This window comes from Ranitomeya variabilis, chromosome 4 (genome assembly GCF_051348905.1).
Source record: "Ranitomeya variabilis isolate aRanVar5 chromosome 4, aRanVar5.hap1, whole genome shotgun sequence".
Classification (NCBI taxonomy): Eukaryota; Metazoa; Chordata; class Amphibia; order Anura; family Dendrobatidae; genus Ranitomeya; species Ranitomeya variabilis.
Window position 1 is genome coordinate 260,878,448 of NC_135235.1, and position 20,814 is coordinate 260,899,261.

The 20,814-nt window shown below is 41.9% G+C and overlaps 1 protein-coding gene across 2 annotated transcripts in view; it reads left to right on the plus strand.

The window, feature by feature from the left end:
* Positions 1-20,814, plus strand: part of MASP2 (MBL associated serine protease 2) — a 65,866-nt gene that overhangs the window by 6,325 nt on the left and 38,727 nt on the right. The window contains exons 4-6 of one of the 2 annotated variants that reach the window (XM_077249706.1): positions 472-603; positions 3,270-3,463; positions 17,758-17,905. In XM_077249706.1, the coding sequence (XP_077105821.1) occupies positions 472-603; positions 3,270-3,463; positions 17,758-17,905 (474 nt within the window). Of the gene's footprint in view, positions 1-471; positions 604-2,067; positions 2,225-3,269; positions 3,464-17,757; positions 17,906-20,814 lie in introns of those variants that run through there. The other variant, XM_077249707.1, reaches the window with a different exon arrangement.

A 20,814-nucleotide genomic window follows, 5' to 3' on the forward strand; every position in this document is an offset into this window, starting at 1 on the left:
CAAAAATGGCACCACATGGCAAGCTCAGAGATGCTGTAGTGAATGAGATCCTAATGCACTACCATACATTTTGGAAGAATGTTTTCCTACCAAAATTTTTCTAATCCTGTAGAACCTGTAACTTGCAGAGCCTTTTCTTAATTCTGCTAAAGTCAACTGTATTTCCAAAGGCAAATCAACAAAGTACGGTCAGTACCGATATTAGACAGAAATGGTAGCATAGGAACCAATGAACCTCACCACTGAAAAAAAAATCAAGGGGGTGAACCTATCTAAACTATTACCCCCCCCCCCCGAAAAAAAATCTTTCAGAAATGAGTGAGTTTGTTGGTTGCCCTATCACTCCCGCAACCCTCCCCAATGTTTAGCAATGCCACAAACAATGTCCTGGAACATGGATATTTATATTTCTGCTCAGTGTATGGATGAAAAACTAGTAATAAACAAAAATATTTGTCTGATTTTCTATAGATATCGACGAGTGTGAAAAACAAGATGAAGACGGAGAGATATGTGACCACTTCTGCCACAATCACATTGGTGGACATTATTGCAGTTGTCGAGCAGGCTTCAAACTGCACACAGATAAGAAAACCTGTCTTGGTAAGTTATATGTGAGGATAAATGTCTTAAGATCTCTTTGTAGAACTATTTTGAAATCAGTAATGTGTTAGAGGTTGAACACTACCATCTGAGAATCCCACCCTGAATCTTCAGAATGATGTTTAGTGCAATGAGCAGGTGGACAACTTATAAGATGTGCCAATGTGACCTCCAGTTTCTCAGTAACTCCTTTTGGCCCTAATGGTAGAGAGCAATTATTTCTATTCATCCTTAAAGAGGTTGTCAGGGCAAAATACAACTTTGCCCAGGGGATATGTAAAAAACCCAAAAACTCAGTAATACTCAACTACTGGTACCTGCCTCGATCCAGCGTAGGCTGCTCCATGGACAGCGCAGAGACAGGAAGCACCAGAATGTTGCTTCCTGTGATTAACGGTAGCGCTCAGCATACTTTGAGTAGTGCATTATAATAAGACATCTAATGACGCGCTGCTTAAGTCATCTGACCGGTGTAGTCACTGCTGGTAGGAGTCGTCTCCTCTTCCTGTGTAAGCTCAGACCATGGAGCAGCGCGCACCTGATGTAGGAGGCTGACAGTAGGTAACACCTAGTGTGTTCAGTTTAGGCCACATTCACATGTTTAGTATCTTAACTCAGTATTTGTAAGCCAAAAAATCAGAAGTGGAACAATCATAAGAAAAGTATAATAGAAACAAGGGCACCGCTTCTGCATTTTTCACCCACTCCTGGTTTTGGCTTAGAAAAACTGATGTAAAATACTGGCCAATTACTGAACGTGAACTTACGCTTATTTTGTACTGCTCCAAGCCACCTATGAACTTTGCCCACCCACTTTAAGGTCTATTTACATGGACCGATAATTGAAAAAGCATTTATGAGAACAAGTGTTCACAATTATCAGTCCATGTAAACATGAAGAGCAAAATGCTAGTCCATCAGCTGACTGGAACGTTGATAGAGACATAAAAATACTTGTCCGCAGCTCAACATCCCATGTAAACATAGGCTCTGTTGCCAACAATATCAATGCCATTTGGAAACAGAATGATTGTATTAATGATTGCTCGGTAACTATAGTTTGCGTTTTACTAGCCCATGTAAAATGATCAGATGTCGCTCTGAATATAGTTGATCGGCATTGCATTATGGGCTGAAATTGGCCCCTATAAAAAGGCTTTTATTCAGAAGGTATAAGCGCTTTTCAACAGGTCCAAAAGTATCAAAGAAGACATCTTACCCAGACAGAAGGTGAAGTACAGGTATTTTTATTAGGGAATATAATCTTCAGAAAGAATCCCCCTAATACCTGACTTGCTATAAATTAGTAAATACATTCGAATAATTTCTAATACTTAATTTGTTATACATTAAAGAATACACGAGCCAACATAGCGCAATTAGAGTGCTTTGTTGTTTTTTTTAAAGGGACAGTTAGGGGTACGGCTCACACCCCTGAACATTGTCATTTTTTTTGTCTTATAGAGCAGTAAAATTCCTTCAAACAAGTAAGAAAGTGTCAGAACTGAGCCAAACTTTGCAAACCTTCAATAGACAACCATTCCAATCTGCGGAAAGCATGTCTCACAATCATGAGATCAAATCTTTTATTATTACCTCTATATAATAAATAATCAATTATAGTTTGTGTATTTATTTTGCTTAATAGTATACTCCTCTCCTTCAGAATTCTCAAACTATTCATACATATGATAAAGCACTGATGCACTGCAGAGCCGGCTGTCAATCAATGGTCATACGCGATTACAGCCGCCGCTTTGTAGCTGTGAGCAGTAACAGTAATTGCACCAGGTTTGCCTGCGTTGCTGAAAGCCAGTGGTTCTCAGGAGTTAATTTCCTTTTGTGACTTTTCAAAGATTTTATGACAATTTTCTTGCTGAAAAGCACTGATGAATCAGCCCCTAAATGTCCACTTTTTATTACATAATTAGAAATCCAGGAAAACAACCTTTTAACACCTGCACTCTTAAATAGCTTGGCAATCACGCTCTGGCTTTTGTCATTATGTATTTGCAATGATTCTCCTCGTCCATGGGAAATTTCAGTAAAGGCATTAGATTTCTCCAAAGTACTTGTTTGAAATGCCAAGCTGTCATAACAGCAGGAATGCCGTGTGCTGGACTATAGCAAATCTGCAGCTGGATTGGAATTGGTTACAAAACAAAGTTTACTACAGATTACAGGGCTCGGCCATTTCTGGTAGGTTTCTTAGACGTTTAATGGAACATACGTCACACACGCACACCTACACTCTGTTCAGGACGAGGCTGAAAAGCTGCATTTTCGGGCTTCCAAAGCCTCGATCTTGGGATCTTTAGAGGTCCCAACAGATAGATAAAGTAGTCACAATCAACAAGGCAGGAAAAAAATATTTTTTAGTCATGATCAGAACACCAAATTGTGAATCTAATCGATAATATTTCTTACAAAATAATCTTGCACCAGTACAGTTGACTATGTTGGTGACTTTCAAGTTCTTATTAAAAAACAACACTTTCATTTAACTGGGTATGTTTATCTAAAAAGACTTTTCAATAAATAATTTGCCTGCGTGCGGGGAGAGGTATGTTATGTTGTGTGCTCATGTCTTTAACCTAGATTTCAGTACTAAAAACTTGAGTCTCAATGTAAAATCTCAACAATTAAAAGGGATGTCTCTGTTTTAGTTAAGTGTGACGACGCGATCTATACCACAAGTTCAGGAGAGATTGTAAGTCCAGAATTTCCTGAGATTTACCCTAAACTGACCAACTGCAGATATCGGATCCAGGCTGAAGAGGGATTCTCTATCCTCCTGAGGTTCCTGCACTTTGATGTAGAGTCGCATCCAGATGTTCTATGTCCTTATGACCGTTTACAGGTAGGAAGCAGTTCATGTCAAAGAACAAAATTCACCCCAAATTGTAGCAATTTTTTGCATTCTAAATCAGTTTTCATATAATTTAGATTGTTAAAAAAAAAAGCTAAAAGCAAATTATTTCTACAGAAAAAGTCAGCTTCACTAAACACAGTCTCGGCAATTCTGATAAAAATCACTAAACAATCAAATACTGACGACATCAGCAGGGATTCTTGATAAATTTAAAGGGATTGTTTATGCGATAACTGACAGTTCAATGACCCACTGAAATCTGCTACATCTGCAGTGAAAGTAGAGTCTGTGCTTTGGCTTGAACAATATGCAAACCCGATGAGTTATGGGACCATCACAGATTTCACTGAAATTATTTTGATCAGCCAATGAGATCTGAAGTCTATGGAAACAGCCAGTAAATGCCAGAGAATGCAAGATTCATTAGGGCCAGATTTGTAAGTACCAGACCACTCGTTTGTGCAGCAATGCTCGAGGAGTTTCATGTCCATCTGACCCAAATGTTAAAATTTGTGGAACTGTCCTTCCCAGTAATATAGGCTGGATGTGAGATGTGTGTGTGCCATCTTCATTAGCAAAGGGTACCGCGACAGAAGCCCCAATACCATAGTGTACTGCCATCAGCACCTAGGGCCTTATCACAAGCACAGGATTGGGATCAACTCCAACTGGTGGGAAAACAGCAACACAAAGGCAGTGTTACGGATCCCACCGTGCTGCTACCAATTTGTCTACCCGCTCTCAGCACGCGACTTGCAGTTGCGCCTGCAAGGGTTAATCTGTCTCCCCTCTCTGTCCAGCATTCAACCTCTGTCCTATGCTGTAATGGAAGCATAAATCACACACCGACATATATACCTATACATATTTCACTACACACAGATTCTACAATGTTTTATATACAGGTCATCATGGCAGAAATGAGGCAGTAAGATGGAATTATGTCTCTCTGGGGGTCTCCAGGTGTAATAGGTCACTCCATACATACAGGCTCCTTCACTTCTTCCGTTCCTCCGAAGCTGGACTAACATGCAGGTCCCTCTCAATAGCTCTGCTGGCCTCCAGACTGCTCTCCTCTATGGGCAGCCCTGTCATTTTCCTACTCCAGCAGCCTTCCTCCATCGTGGCAGCTCTACTATTATAGACTAGCAGTGGTTTACACCAGGAGTAACTGGCCTGTACCCACAATAGCACAAATTGTACTTGGTGGAATTGAACCAGGCATTTGTATGCCACTATTCCTACTCCTTAGAACATTGTCCCAGCATCTGTATGTTCTGGGGGCCGCTTCCTCCACATCCCTTTTGGGTAGCCTCCAGCAACTGAAATATGTAGAAACCGTAACCAAAGGCGCCCACCATCATCAAAAGAGCTGTCTCTTTTCCTTTTTGCATAGTAGTGGCTATCATCCGCATGATGAGTCTAGAAGAAGCATAATCTCCTTGTTCACAAAACGGAAATGATTTCCGACGCACCTTATAAAGGCCCCGTCACACACAGCGACGCTGCAGCGATACAGACGATGCTGATCGCTGCAGCGTCGCTGTTTTGTCGCTGTGTGGTCGCTGGGGAGCTGTCACACAGACCGCTCTCCAGCGACCAACGATGCCCAGGTCCCCGGGTAACCAGGGTAAACATCGGGTTGCTAAGCGCAGGGCCGCGCTTAGTAACCCGATGTTTACCCTGGTTACCAATGTAAAATGTAAAAAAACAAACACTACATACTCACCTTCGCGTCCCCCGGCGTCCGCTTCCTGCTCTGACTGAGCGCCGGCCCTAACAGCAGAGCGGTGACGTCACCGCTGTGCTTTCACTTTCCGGCCGGCAGTCAGTCAGTGCGGGAAGCAGACGGCAAGGGACCTGACGGACACCGGAATGTGAGTATGTAGTGTTTGGTTTTTTTTTACATTTACGATGGTAACCAGGGTAAACATCGGGTTACTAAGCGCGGCCCTGCGCTTAGTAACCCGATGTTTACCCTGGTTACCAGTGAAGACATCGCTGAATCCGTGTCACACACACCGATTCAGCGATGTCAGCGGGACCTCAACGACCAAAAAAAGGTCCAGGCCATTCCGACACGACCAGCGATCTCACAGCAGGGGCCTGGTCGCTGGTACGAGTCAAACATAGCGAGATCGCTACTGAGGTCGCTGTTGCGTCACAAAACTTGTGACTCAGCAGCGATCTCGCTAGCGATCTCGCTATGTGAGACGGGGCCTTAACTTGAAAGTTAAAGTGGACCTTTAAAAAAATCTTTAGCAGCATTTCTTATACTCCTTTGAATGGATGAACCGCAATTCTTCTTGCTTCTAAAGATAAAATCATCGCCTTCGTGACTACACATAATTTCCCACAAATTCCACTAGGCAGAATATTCACTCAATCTAATCTAGGAATATCTATTCCATATTTGAAGGTTATCCAGTCCGTGTGCACTCCGGCTTTTTTCTCTTGCCTTTAGTCTGGATGAATATTATAATAGATCTGTAAGTGAACAGTTGAAATGGATCATCAGTGGGACTGGAATTAAACAGTGTATATGTAGCTGATGAGTAAGACTGAAAAATGACAATTTTTTGTGCCTGTAGAAGTTGGACTGCTTATTGCTTTTCAATATTTCAGTTGATATCAGAATTCGCTGTTGAATAGAATATACAAATCTTTTTGTAATGCAACGGGTGGATAACAATCTTTAGGTCAATGCAAATAATCATTGTGAAGGACACCCGGTTCCTCCCACGTCACCAATCTGTGACGTCACTATACATGCACTGCTCTCCGGCGCCCCCTTTGTCTCTCAGGTCAATAAGGGAACTGCACCTAGAGCAAATGGTCGCCGGGGAGACTGCCCTGTTACCCACGCTGGGTATTCTAAGATTCGCAATCAGAGTAAAAGGATCAGCCCAAAATTAATTTATGATTTAATTGCCTTAAGGGCGCACTAGGTAATTACAAAAAATAATCTATCAAAATATATCAAGAGTTACAGTCAGAGTAAAATATAACAATCATAAGACAAGGCTTAGAGGTATAAAGCTGGAGGTTAATTTACCAGGTTGAAGGTCGCTTGTGGAAGCCGGGGGGTTCAGCATTCCGCAGGTCCAAGACTTAGTTGCCGGGTAGCCCCCAGAAAGCGTGTGCTTGCTCCCCTCTGGCTGACATACCCTCTTAGTTAGTCATCTTCCCCTGTTCTGACCCACTCTCCAAGGGTCCCAGCTCTTAACCCTGCTGTGTCCCTCCCCATGTACCTGGGCGGGCTAAGAATCTCCACCCCTCAGCTTCCCTGCAAGATCTGTATCCAATATCTAATAAATGGGATAACTTCTCTCAGGATGATCGGATCAGTACACGGGCGGTACCAGTGCACGAGGTTTGTTCTGCCGGTCGCCCAGGGACCAAACCCGGACCCATTCGGTCACTGTGGGAGGCTGATCTCCATATCTCAGGTTTCAGAACTCTCACGGACCCGGGAGTTGCACTGTCAGATGCGCAATTTCTTTAGGGCGAGGGGGATATTTTTATGAGCCTGTACCTCGGACGATGCGTCCATAATTCACGATTCCATGTTGGAGACGGTTCGACTGGAAAGCCATAATAGACGTGTATCCTACGGCCACTTGACATGTGTGCTTTAATTAAGCCCCCAGGCACCTTCTTGTCCCCTGCTGGTGTGGCTTCCTCATTGAGCTTTGAAGTACCTTCTGCCTGCTACACTGAGCTTAATTCTATTACCATGCTAAAAGGAACTTTATTCATGAGAAAAGGTGGGGGCCAGGAGCACTCATCTCTGCAGACCTGAGACCAGGAGACAAAATAGAGTCACGCCAATCTCTGTTAGTATGCCCGTCCAAGATGGCGGCGGCTCCCTCATCACAATCATAATGAAGTGGATGAATGTGTTCATATTGCAGGGGGCAGTAATCTGTAGAGTCCCATAAATAGGACAGGTCGCGTGCTCAAAAATAATAGTTAATTATCTTGTAAAAATCCCTGAACTGCCCCGTTCCTGCAGCTCTTTTTGCTTTTGCGCTGCGTCTATCCACTGCTGAGATTTTCACATTTGTTGCTTTTAGTGCGAAATATGTGAAATCTCTGCTTGCAGACTACTTGGCAGTTTCTTCAGTCTATACTGGGGGTGTGCACCTTCACCCCTCTGTCATGTCGGACGCTGTTCATTCTAGGGAGTTCGACAGACAGCGGTAATTCTGCTTTTGTCCACTATGCGCTCAGTGGCGTCTGCTAGATTTTGTCTAGCTGGTCCGGGGTTAATATAGCTGGTGCTCGGATTGGAAGCTGGGCCAAGCCCACTGCCTTTAAATAGTTCTTCTGAACATTGGGCGTCGCCGATTATAGCGTCTGTCTAGTGCTTGGTTATCTCGGTCTGGAGTGGTGAGCTAGGAGTTGGAGTATCGTATCTGGTGGTGTATTTCCCTTTGTCTTATTTACTCCTTCCTATATTTGTATTTGTTTTGCCCTGTGCACTTATTGTGTATTCCTGAGTGACTGCGGCTTGGCTCATATTTTCAGTTATCCTTGTCTGTGCTAACTGTGGGTATTGGTGTATTATCTCTTCACTGGGTGGTGGGTGGTTGGTTTCAGCCTAGGGTTGAAACAGGAGATAGGGTGAGGGTGGAGGCCTAGACATGCACACCATCAGTGTAAACTCTAGGTAGAGGGTCAGTCAGGATTTCCCTAGTCTGAGGGAAATTGCAGGGGCCCGGGTTATTAGCTCTTGCCCACCTAGGCTTCCCGTGACACCCTCCCAGATGCTGACAATCACAGCTCAACAGCTGATCTAGCAGTTCTCAGACATTGCCAAGATGATTACTGGCAGAAGGTGAAAGAGCACGCCGGCCACCCGCCCGCCAAAAAAAACTCTGAAGAAGCAGAGATTTCACATACTATGCTCCAGGAGAAAAAAAAAAAATTTCTGTAATGGAGCAACACAGCGCTAAACTGTAAAGATCACCAGAATCAAAGGAGCTCAGGGAGTTTTACAAGGTATTGTAGCCAGTGACAGGTCCTCTTTAAAGAAAATGTATGCGCATACGCCATTATAAATATGTGCATCTCTTGCTATAAGAAATATAGGTGAGCTACTAATAAAAAGATGGCTGCCTATACATGTTGCCGATACACATGAACAAAAAAATCCCACATCAAAATCAGCTGAGAACTCAAATGCGAAGTTATCAACTTAATTCAGAAAAGTCTTTAAGAAACAATTTTATAAGAAATTGAATTAAAAGTAGAAGAAATAGAGTTGCAATAAAAACAGAGTATTTCAAGAAAGCAATGAATTGAACCTGTGGAAAAGAGTGACAGTGTGACACGTGATGGAAACAAAGATTGGTAGTCTAAAAGAAAAATAAAATGCAAAAGTAAAAAAAAAACTTATGCGCTGGTAATTAAAATCCTAGTCATAAAGTTAAATTTGGTCAACACCCCAATCCATTCTTTCAGCATGAGATAAGCCTCTGCCAGATACAGGAGGGTACAGATATAACGCGGCCCTCTGCCATGCTATATGAATTCCACGCCATAACCTCACACATGGATTGCACATTGTGCTAGTAATTGGCCACTACTTGATCGGCAGCTGTATAGTTTCAGTGCCTGGTCTATCGGGAAGTGCCATAGGAATGTGCATTGGGTTTATTGCGATATTATCAGGATAGGAGCTGCGCGGTCCAGCGTACAGCACAAATATGTTTTCATAGCTTCTGTTTCTGTTGATCTTCAACGAAAATGAGAAAGCCAGTGAAGTTGAAGATTTATCTTGGCCGCGTGTCTTTAAATGCTTGAAACATGATCTATGAACGCTGATGAAATGGCCTCAGCTTCGTAAGAGCAGAAAAATCCATTCGATAAATACGACACTTTTGCTATTTGATACGGTGTCCTCGGGGACTCTTGTAATTTTCCAGTTTTCGCTCTGTTTAATCTTCATTTGAGAGCTGACAGAATCTGTCCAGAAGCCGCCAGAATTCCTTGTTTCTACTCCCGCTATTTAGAAGGCACAATCCGACCTGTAACCCCTTCACAAGCATGAGTCTACAAGCTTCATTGTTGTGACAAGATGGCTTTACAGCTGACACTGATCACATATGAAGAGAATTATTCAACTAAAAAAAAAATTGTTCTAAATACAAGTCACTCACTTGTCTTTTTCCTATAAAAATTCTTTCTCACATCTATTTTGGATGGCGGACAATATTAATGACAGCTGCTCCCATATAGATTCCCATACATTAAAAAACATTGCAGATTTCCTGTTCACAAAGTCATGGTAACCGTATCGGATGCCAATTTTTTATGGATAGAAAAAAGAAAGATGGCTGCCTTTTCAGGAGAAGTAATGTTGGCCATCGGATTTATAGCTTACTCATATAGGACAACCAAGATATAAACATTTAGAGGGCATCAGGGCTGTGGAGTCGGTAAGCCACAGTTGTGACTCCGACTCCTGGATTTTATCAGGTTCCGACTCCGGTTCAGCCTCCTTCATAAATGGCCAATTCATAACAATAAATTTACTGTTGTAAAATATTAACATCATGCTTATTCAGTTTCTCACCATCATATAAGTAATCAGACCACTTAGAGCAAAAACTATATTTATTAGAATACAATTAGAATATAGCAAATAACTTTTATAAACTTTTCTAAACTCTTGTAAGTAAATATGCAATAAACAGTTATGCAGTTAATAAGAAATCTATAAATTTGTCCTCAGAAAAAGTATTGCCTCTGTCAGATCCTCCTTCATGGAGGCCCTCAAATCTGATCTAATTATTTTGAGAGCAGAGAACAACCTCTCTACACTAACTTGGGTTGGTGGCAAAGCAGTAACCACTCGGGCAACATTTCTGACAATGTCAGGATACAGAGAAATCGCTTGTTGCACTGTTATTTTTGATGAACGGTCAAATTTCTCAATTTCTTTTAGTGCACATGAAAAATTCTGCTGAAATGTACTGGCTGTGTTCTTTGATGGGGATGACTCTTCCTCTATGCGGGAACGCTTTGCACGGTCCTTATGATCCAAATATTTTTCTAAATTAACCCCTTCACCCCGAAGCCTGTTTTCACCTAAGTGACAGGGCCAATTTTTCCAATTCTGACCACTGTCACTTTATAAGGTCATAACCCTGAAATGCTTCAACGGATCCTGGTGATTCTGAGATTGTTTTCTCGTGACATACTGTACTTTATGATAGTGGTAAAACTTCTTCGATATGACTTGCATTTATTTGTGAAAAAAAACGGAAACTTGACGAAAATTGTGAAAATTTAGCAATTTTCAAACTTTTAGTTTTTATGCCCTTAAATTAGAGAGTTATATCACATAAAATAGTTAATACAACATTTCCCACATGTCTGTTTTACATCAGCACAATTTTACAAACATAATTTTTTTTTTGTTAGGGAGTTATAAGGGTTAAAAGTTGACCAGCGATTTCTCATTTTTGCAACACCATTATTTTTAGGGACCACCTCACACTTGAAGTGACTTTGAGGGGTCTATATGACAGAAAATGCCCAAAAGTGACACCATTCTAAAAACTGCACCCCTCAAGGTACTCAAAACCACATTCAAAAAGTTTATTAACCCTTCAGGTGCTTCACAGGAATTTTTGGAATGTTTAAAAAATAATTGAACAGTTAACTTTTTTTTCACAAAATTTTTACTTCAGATCCAATTTGTTTTACTTTACCAAGGGTAACAGGAGAAATTGGACCACTAAAGTCGTTGTACAATTTGTCCTGAGTACGCCGATACCCCATATGTTGGGGTAAACCATTATTTGAGCACATAGCAGAGCTCGGAAGGGAAGGAGCGCCATTTGACTTTTCAATGCAAAATTTGCTGGAATTGAGATCGGACACCATGTTGCGTTTGGAGCGTTCCTGATGTGCCTAAACAGTGGAAACCCCCCACAAGTGACACCATTTTGGAAAGTAGACCCTCTAAGGAACTAATCTAGATGTGTGGTGAGCACTTTGAACCTCCAAGTGCTTCACAGAAGTTTATAATGTAGAGCCGTAAAAAAAAAATCATTTTTTTTTTCACAAAAAATGATCTTTTTGCCCCAACTTTTTTATTTTCCCAAGGGTAACAGGATAAATTGGACCCCAAAAGTTGTGCAATTTGTCCTGAGTACGCTGATACTTCATATATGGGGATAAACCACTGTTTCAGCGCATATCACAGCTCAGAAGGGAAGGAGCGCCGTTTGACTTTTCAATGCAAAAATGGCTGGAATTGAGATCGGAACCCATGTCGCGTTTGGAGAGCCCCTGACATACCTAAACAGTGGAAACCCCCCACAAGTGACCCCATTTTGGAAAGAAGACCCCCTAAGAAACTTATCTAGATGTGTGGTGAGCACTTTTAACCCCCAATTGTTTCCCTAAAGTTTAGAATGTAGAGCCGTGAAAATTAAAAAATCATTTTTTCTTTCCACAAAATGATGTTTTAGCCCGCAATTTTTTTTTTCCCAAGGGTAACAGGAGAAATTGGACCACAAAAGTTGTTGTCCAATTTGTCCTGAGTACGCTGACACCCCATATATGGGGGGGGAACCACTGTTTGGGCGCACGGGAGAGCTCGGAAGGGAAGGAGCGCCGTTTGAAATGCAGACTTAGATGGATTGGTCTGCAGGCGTCATGTTGCATTTGCAGAGCCTCTGATGTACCTAAACAGTAGAAACCCCCCACAAGTGACCCCATATTGGAAACTAGACCCCCCAAGGAACTTATCTAGATGTGCTGTGAGAACTTTGAACCAACAAGTGTTTCTCTACAGTTTATAACGCAGAGCCGTGAAAATAAAAAATATATTTTTTTCCACGAAAATGATATTTTAGCCCCCAAATTTTTATTTTACCAAGGGTAAAAGGACAAATTGAACCCCAAAAGTTGTTGTCCAATTTCTCCTGAAAATGCTGATACCCCATATGTGGGGGGATGGGAACCAATGTTTGGGCGCACGGTAGAACTCGGAAGGGAAGGAGCACTGTTTTAGTTTTTCAACGCAGAATTGGCTGGAATTGAGATCGGACGCCATGTCGCGTTTGGAGAGCCCCTGATGTGCCTAAACAGTGGAAACCCCCCAATTCTAACTGAAACCCTAACCCCAGCCCTAACCCTAATGGGAAAATGGAAATAAATACTTTTTTAAAAATGTTATTATTTTCCCTAACTAAGGGGGTGAAGAATGGGGGTTTGATTTACTTTTATAGCGTTTTTTTGGCGGAATTTTATGATTGGCAACCGTCACACACTAAAAGACGCTTTTTATTGCAAAAAATAGTTTTTGCATCACCACATTTTGAGAGCTATAATTTATCCATATTTTGGCCCACAGAGTCATAGGAGATCTTTTTTTTTGCGGGACGAGTTGACGTTTTTATTGGTACCATTTTCGGGCACATGACATTTTTTGATCGCTTTTTATTCCGATTTTTGGGAGGCGGAATGAACAAAAACCAGCAATTCCTGAAATTCTTTTTTTTTGGGGGGGGGCGTTTATACCGTTCCACGTGTGGTTTAGGTTCTTTAGGTCAGTACGATTACAGCGATACCTCATTTATATAATTTTTTTATGTTTTGGCGCTTTTACACAAAAACTATTTTATATAAAAAAATAATTGTTTTTGCATCGCTTTATTCTGAGAGCTATAACTTTTATTTTTCTGCTGATGACACTGTATGGCGGCTTTTTTTGCGGGACAAGGTGACGTTTTCAGCGGTACCAAGTTTATTTATATCCGTCTTTTTGATCGCATGTTATTCCACTTTTTGTTCGCCTGTATGATAATTAAGCGTTGTTTTTTTGCCTTGTTTTTTATTTATTTTTTTTGCAGTGCTCACTGAAGGGGTTAACTAGTGGGATAGTTTTATAGAGAGGGTCATTACGAACGCGGCAATAACAAATATGTGTACTTTTATTGTTTTTTTTTAATTTACATAAAAAATGGATTTATTGGGAATTTTTTTTTTCCTTTATTTGGGGATTTTTTTTTTTATACATTCATTTTTTTTTTTTTTTACTTTCTACCATTGTCCCAGGGTGGGACATAACTATATTAGATCAGATCGCTGATCTGACACTGTGCATAGCACTGTGTCAGATCAGTGATCTGAAACGCAGTGCAGGAGGCTTTCCGGCGCCTGCTCTCAGCAGGCGCCAGCTAGCCACGTCACTTCATGACCCGGAAGGAGTCCCGCGGCCATCTTGGATCCGGGGACTCCTTCCGGATCACCGGAGCAAAGCGATCTCATCGCGTTGCTCAGGTGGGAGAGCGCAGGGAGGCCCGTCCCTGCGCGATCCCCCTCTATGCCGCTGTCACTACTGACAGCAGCATCAGAGGGGTTAAATGCCCGCGATCGGCGCTAGCGCCGATCGTGAGCATTGCTGCGGGGTGTCAGCTGTCATATACAGCTGACACCCGCACACGATCACCGTGGCGCTCAGCGCGAGACCGCGGTGATCGGTGCGCCGTACTAGTACTGCGGCTGGCACAATTGCAGTTGCCGCAGCGCAGTACTAGTACGGCACATGTCACGAAGGGGTTAAATTCTTAATCAGTTGATGAGGGTGAAGATGTGGCAGGACGACCAAATTCTTCTTGTTCCTCCTGACTGTTCTGCAACCCTTTCATCCTTACTGCTATTTCAAACAGAGCTTCTTTTCCTTTAGTTAGCTGTTGATCATCTAGAAGAATCCGATGCAATGGGTCTACATAAACAGCTGCCAAAAGAATGTTATTTTGTAATAGTAGCTCATCTCTCCGTTTCATTGATGTAGCAATGCCACTTGCAATTAACCCTCCTCTTTGGGACAGGCGAAACATCAGGTTCTTCCACTCCTTTAAGAAAATACCTGGAGTTAAGTCCTCTGCTGGTAATTTTTTAGTCACTGTAAATGGGTGCTCTAGCAATTTTTCCAGCTCAGTCACCTGATTCCACTGACTTTCATTTAGCGTCAGTTGAGGGTTAGCCATGTCTACAAGAAAGGTTTTCAGTTCAACCAAGCGCTGAATCATTAAGTAAGTACTGCCCCATCGTGTGGCTTGATCAATAATTGCCCCTTTTCCAGCACGTCTCTTCAAAATTGAGTCAACTTTAAGGGTTCTGGCAACAGTAGCCAATTTTCTCACCTTGCCAATCAGTGCAGCAGCATGTCCTTCTTGCAGACTGTCTCTTGTAGCCAGCTGTAGCGTATGCACAACACAGCGCATGTGATGAATGAAAGAACGTATTGACACAGTTTCAACAAGATCATCTAAACTATCATGTTGCTGTTCATCTGAAGCAACTTCAGTTTGCTCCTCAGTTACAATACTGTGTTCCTCTATTTCAAACATTTCTGTGTCTGTGGACCCAGAATGTTCTTCTAGCTGCTGGTCACCATCATCATATTTGAAGCACTGTCAGTTACGACAGAAAGAACTTGCTCTTTTTTAAGTTCATAGTCTTGCAGAACCTTTTCCACCAAGACCTGGAGAAACTCACTGGTGTGATGAGCTTTGGTGTCTTTTACTGCCAATGTCTTGGTAACTATTTCATTTTTGTCACAAACAAATCGGACATTGATGGCAAAATAGTTCACTCTGTGATGTGTGCAGGCAATTATTTTAAGAAACAGAAAGCGTCCCTTGAGTTTTTTTAAGTTCTTCCTTTTGTTTAAAAGCTTCTTCGATTACTAATTTTCTAATACTCTGTCTCTCCAGAGAAACACCATGCTTGCGGGCCATTTCCCCATTCAGACACATAAAAGCTGGTCGTGAAAATAATGAAATAGGCATACTATCCTTTACAACAAGCTCTATGATCTATTTTTTAAATGTATCTACTGTCATTGTCACAGTAACTTTGTCACTGACAAAATATCTTGCAACTGATGGCTGCAAAGTTCTCTGCTCCTTTGTTTGGCTGGAAGAGCTGGGCACTGGTTCATTGGTTTGGATGCAGTCTTTCTCATCCACTGCTTTCAGTACTTCTGGATGAAAGCGCTGAAAATGTCTCTTTAGATTAGAAGCTCTGGTAGGAGCATTTTTATCTTTGCCTGAATATGCACTGATCTTGGCTTCACAGCATTTGTTTTCGTCTGGATCATTTGTCATACACTGACAGACATAATGTTTTCTATCTTGAGTAACGGTGAAATGTTCAAATTCAGCTGATTTAATGTGACGCTTCTTTGACATTCTCAGGTTTTTAATTCTGCATTCACAATCCAAATGACAATTGTTTTTCCTAAAAACAATTGTACAAAATTATTGCCAGGTCGTACAACTGATATAGTTGTCAGTAATACTGTTATTCCTCATGTACTCACAGTTAACTGATGCAAAGTTTGTTGAAAGGATAATACTTCTTACAGTCTTCCTCTTCTGAGTAGCAGCTGTGAGATGCTTGGAAGACGCACACCTAGTAAACATCTAATCTAGAGGAGGAGCTTTACTACTAAGACTTTGCAACACATTTTCACTTTCAGTTTCATACATTGTAAGTAGGGGGGTTGGGGCAGCATGAGGTTAACCAAGTATAAGATTAGATAAGGGCAGTGGAGAACAATGACACACAAGAAGTAAGAAATGTCTCTATCTCCAGCAGAACTGCTTATCACTGTTGTTCATAGTTTGATAGAACATATATATTTGAGTAACATTTATAAAATTCATATGAAAGTTCAATTATGAAATATTAATACATTTTTTTTTTAAAGCTGGAGTCGGAACATTTCTACCGACTCCGACCAAAACTAACTAAGACTCCGACTCCACGACTCCGACTCCACAGCCCTGGAGGGCATTGTCACCCAACCATATCTCTGCTACATATGTAGAAGGAAAATAAAGACAGTCAGATATAATTATACACATGAGTGAGGGCTTCATGTTTTTCGAAGGAGTACGAGTTCAGACGCCAGGAGAAGGCTCATATTCTGGAATAAGATGGTTCAAAGCTACTTATTTTTGCTTATAGTTATGATTTATTCAAAGTTTGTCAAGACCAGGGATGTCAGACTCAAATACACAGGGGGACGAAGTCAAGGGCCAACCTTGATATTTATTAAAAACTAGATTGTGGCCTGATTCTAACGCATCGGGTATTCTAGAATATGCATATCCCCGTAGTATATGGACAATGATGATTCCAGAATTTGCGGCAGACTGTGCCCGTCGCTGATTGATCGAGGCAACCTTTATGACATCATCGTCGCCATGGCAACCATTATGACATCTACGTCGATACTGTGCCCGTCGCTGATTGGTCGAGGCGAATTCGCGGCAGACTGTGCCCGTCGCTGATTGGTCGAGGCAACCTTTATGACATCATCGTCGCGATGCTGTGCCCGTCTCTGTCCCTGTATGCTCCCCCTATGGTACATTGTTATTACATTATTTTGAACATAATTATGTATTTTTGATATTGTGTATTAATAAAAATGTATTTTTAAACCTGCGTTTGGGAATGAGTTTTCCTTCTTTGGTGTAACTAAAATATGTAATAGCAAGTGATAAACTTTGAATAATGCAGATTAATAAAGTATGATGCTAACAAAAGTTTCCCCAAACAAAGAAAGACACCCCCACAAGCACGATATGATGACCTTACTGTACCACCACTCACACCACCTGAAAAAGTATGGTGACCCCATTACAGTATGAGTCCCCAACTGTAATCCTCATATAGTACTCCATAAAGTATAATGGGCCCTGAATTGACTTCCATACAGTATAATGGTCCCACATAGTCCTCCATACAGTATAATGGACCCTGCATTACCTTCCATACAGTATAATGACCCCACATAGTTCTCCATACAGAAAAATGGCCTCGCCTGGCCTCGCGGGCCAAATATAATCATTAGTGTTGAGCGAGTATGCTCATTACTCGAGATTTCCGAGCATGCTCAGGTAATTGAGTATTTGTGAGTGCTCGGAGATTTAGTTTGTGTAGCCGCAGCTGCATGATTTGAGGCTGCTAGACAGCCTGAATACATGTGGGGATTGCCTGTTTATTAGTGAATCCCCACAAGTGTAAAGGCTGTCTAGCAGCCGCAAATCATGCAGCTGCGGCGACACAAACTAAATCTCTGAGCACGCCCAAAATACTCGGACATCACCCACACATGCTCGGAAATCTCGAGTAACGGGCATACTCGCTCATCACTAATAATCATCCTTTGGCCAGACTTGGACTGCGGGCCAAAGTTTGACATGTGTGGTCAAGACAAAAGTGATCATTGAATTTTTCCATTTCAGATTACAGCTGGGGGAAAAGACCTTGCTCCTCTATGTGGTGAGACTTTGCCTCCAGAAATTGATACGAGGAATAAAACTGTGGACATTGCATTCACGACAGATGGATCAGGACATCACACGGGATGGAAACTGCAATATACAACCAAAGGTCAGAGTAAAACTTGCAGATATGAGAAAAATACATGGCAGGGAGAAATCTTACACCATTGGCACCATCAGACCAAAGTATAGACCCCATACATGACTCATGATGGATGTTCTTTAGCACTCAAAAGCCAATGTGCTTTCTATAAGGCCTCTGGAGAGGAGTCTTTATATTGACTTTCTTCTACCTTTCCGCAGAACGACACAAAAAAACACTATGAAAATGTAATTGTCACCTAGCAGGTTTTCAAACTCCTTTTTAAAGGGAATTGGTGGTCACTCCCCAGGATGTATATGGCTTTTTAATATGGGCATTCAGGTGATGTTAAACTAGTCCTATCTACAGTACAGTATATGCCTCATATTAACAGTCTTGTTGCTAAGAAATGTTATATTCTTTCTTTATGCTAATAATTCTTCCAGGCTCCGGGGCGTCCGTGCATCCTCTCCTCATTGTAATACTTACCTCCTCCAATGCACGTCAGTTATGGCCCCAGAATCCTGCGCTTCCTCAGAAATACATACTTCCTCCTCCCTTCTATGGTCCTTGCATTCAGGGATCTTCAGCGCAGGCGACTTCTACTCCAGTGACCTTCAGTGTGCGCGCTGATAGTCCATTTTCCTCCCTGTATAGTCATCGCTATGTACACATGGTTCCTAGCAATGACTCTGCCGGGAGGGAAGGGGGGAGAGCATATTATCTGGGTGCACATCGGAGGTCACAGACTCACCAGCGCCTGCGCAGATTCCTGAATGCAGCGCCAATAGAAGGGAGGATGAGGGAGTGCAGGGCGCAGGCGCGGGATTCCAGGGTCATAACTGACGTGCAAAGGAGGGGGGTAGTATTGTAATGAAGACAGGAGGCAGGGATTTCTTCCAGGCACCGCACGTCCCAGAGCATGGAAGAAATTAGCATAAGGAAATAAAATACGATTTCTCAGCAATAAGACCCTTAACCCCTTTACCCCCAAGGGTGGTTTGCACGTTAATGACCGGGCCAATTTTTACAATTCTGACCACTGTCCCTTTATGAGGTTATAACTTTTGAACGCTTCAATGGATCCCGGTGATTCTGACATTGTTTTCTTGTGACATATTGTACTTCATGATAGTGATAAAATTTCTTTGATATTACCTGCATTTATTTGTGAAAAAAACGGAAATTTGGAGAAAATTTTGAAAATTTCACAATTTTCCAACTTAGAATTTTTATGCAATAAAATCACAGAGATATGTCACACAAAATACTTAATAAGTAACATTTCCCACATGTCTAATTTACATCAGCACAATTTTGGAACCAAAATTTTTTTTGTTAGGGAGTTATAAGGGTTAAAAGTTGACCAGCAATTTCTCATTTTTACAACACCATTTTTTTTTAGGGACCACATCTCATTTGAAGTCATTTTGAGGGGTCTATATGATAGAAAATACCCAAGTATGACACCATTCTAAAAACTGCACCCCTCAAGGTGCTCAAAACCACATTTAAGAAGTTTATTAACCCTTCAGGTGTTTCACAGGAATTTTTGGAATGTTTAAATAAAAATGAACATTTAACTTTTTTTCACAAAAAATTTACTTCAGCTCCAATTTGTTTTATTTTACCAAGGGTAACAGGAGAAAATGGACCACAGAAGTTGTTGTACAATTTGTCCCGAGTACGCCGATACCCCATAGGTGGGGGTAAACCACTGTTTGGGCGCATGGTAGAGCTCGGAAGCGAAGGAGCGCCTTTTGACTTTTCAATGCAAAATTGACTGGAATTGAGATGGGACACCATGTTGCGTTTGGAGAGCCCCTGATGTGCCTAAACATTGAAACCACCCACAAGTGACACCATTTTGGAAAGTAGACCCCTTAAGGAACTTATCTAGATGTGTGGTGAGCACTTTGACCCAACAAGTGCTTCACAGAAGCTTATAATGCAGAGCCGTAAAAATACAAAATCATATTTTTTCACAAAAATGATCTTTTCGCCCTCAATTTTTTCTTTTCCCAAGGGTAGGAGAAGAAATTGGACCCCAAACGTTGTTGTACAATTTGTCCTGAGTACGCAGATACCCCATATGTGGGGGTAAACCACTGTTTGGGCGCATGGGAGAGCTCAGAAGGGAAGGAGCGCCGTTTGACTTTTCAATGCAAAATTGACAGGAATTGAGATGGGACGCCATGTTGCGTTTGGAGAGCCGCTGATGTGCCTAAACATTGAAACCCCCCACAAGTGACACCATTTTGGAAAGTAGACCCCCTAAAGAACTTATCTAGATGTGTGGTGAGCACTTTGACCCATTAAGTGATTCACAGAAGTTTATAACGCAGAGCCGTAAAAATAAAAAATCATATTTTTTCACAAAAATGATCTTTTCGCCCCCAGTTTTGTATTTTTCCAAGGGTAACACTTGAAATTAGACGCCAAAAGTTGTTGTCCAATTTGTCCTGAGTACGCCGATACCTGTTGTGAATTCCGTTCTCGAACTCCCTCCTGTGGTCATGAATGGTACTTCGGTGAGTTCTGTCCGTGGACTCCCTCTGGTGGCTGTGAGTGGAACTGCTGGCTCTGAGGTTGCTTCATCAGCTGCCCTCGTTTGCGGCTAGGCTGGCTTTTCTATTTAACTCCACTCAGATCGTTACTTGATGCCAGCTGTCAATGTATCAGTACTGGTTCAGATCTCTCTCGGCTCTTTCTGATGACCTGTCTACTCCAGCAGAAGCTAAGTCCCTGCTAGTTCATTTGTTGTTCATTGTGTACTGAATATATTTCTTAGTACTGCTAAGTTCTAGTCCAGCTTGCTAATATGATATTGTCTTGCTAGCTGGAAGCTCTGGGGTGCAGAGTGGCACCTCCGCACCGTGAGTCGGTGCGGGGGTCTTTTTGCACACTCTGCGTGGCTTTTTGTAGTTTGTTGTGCT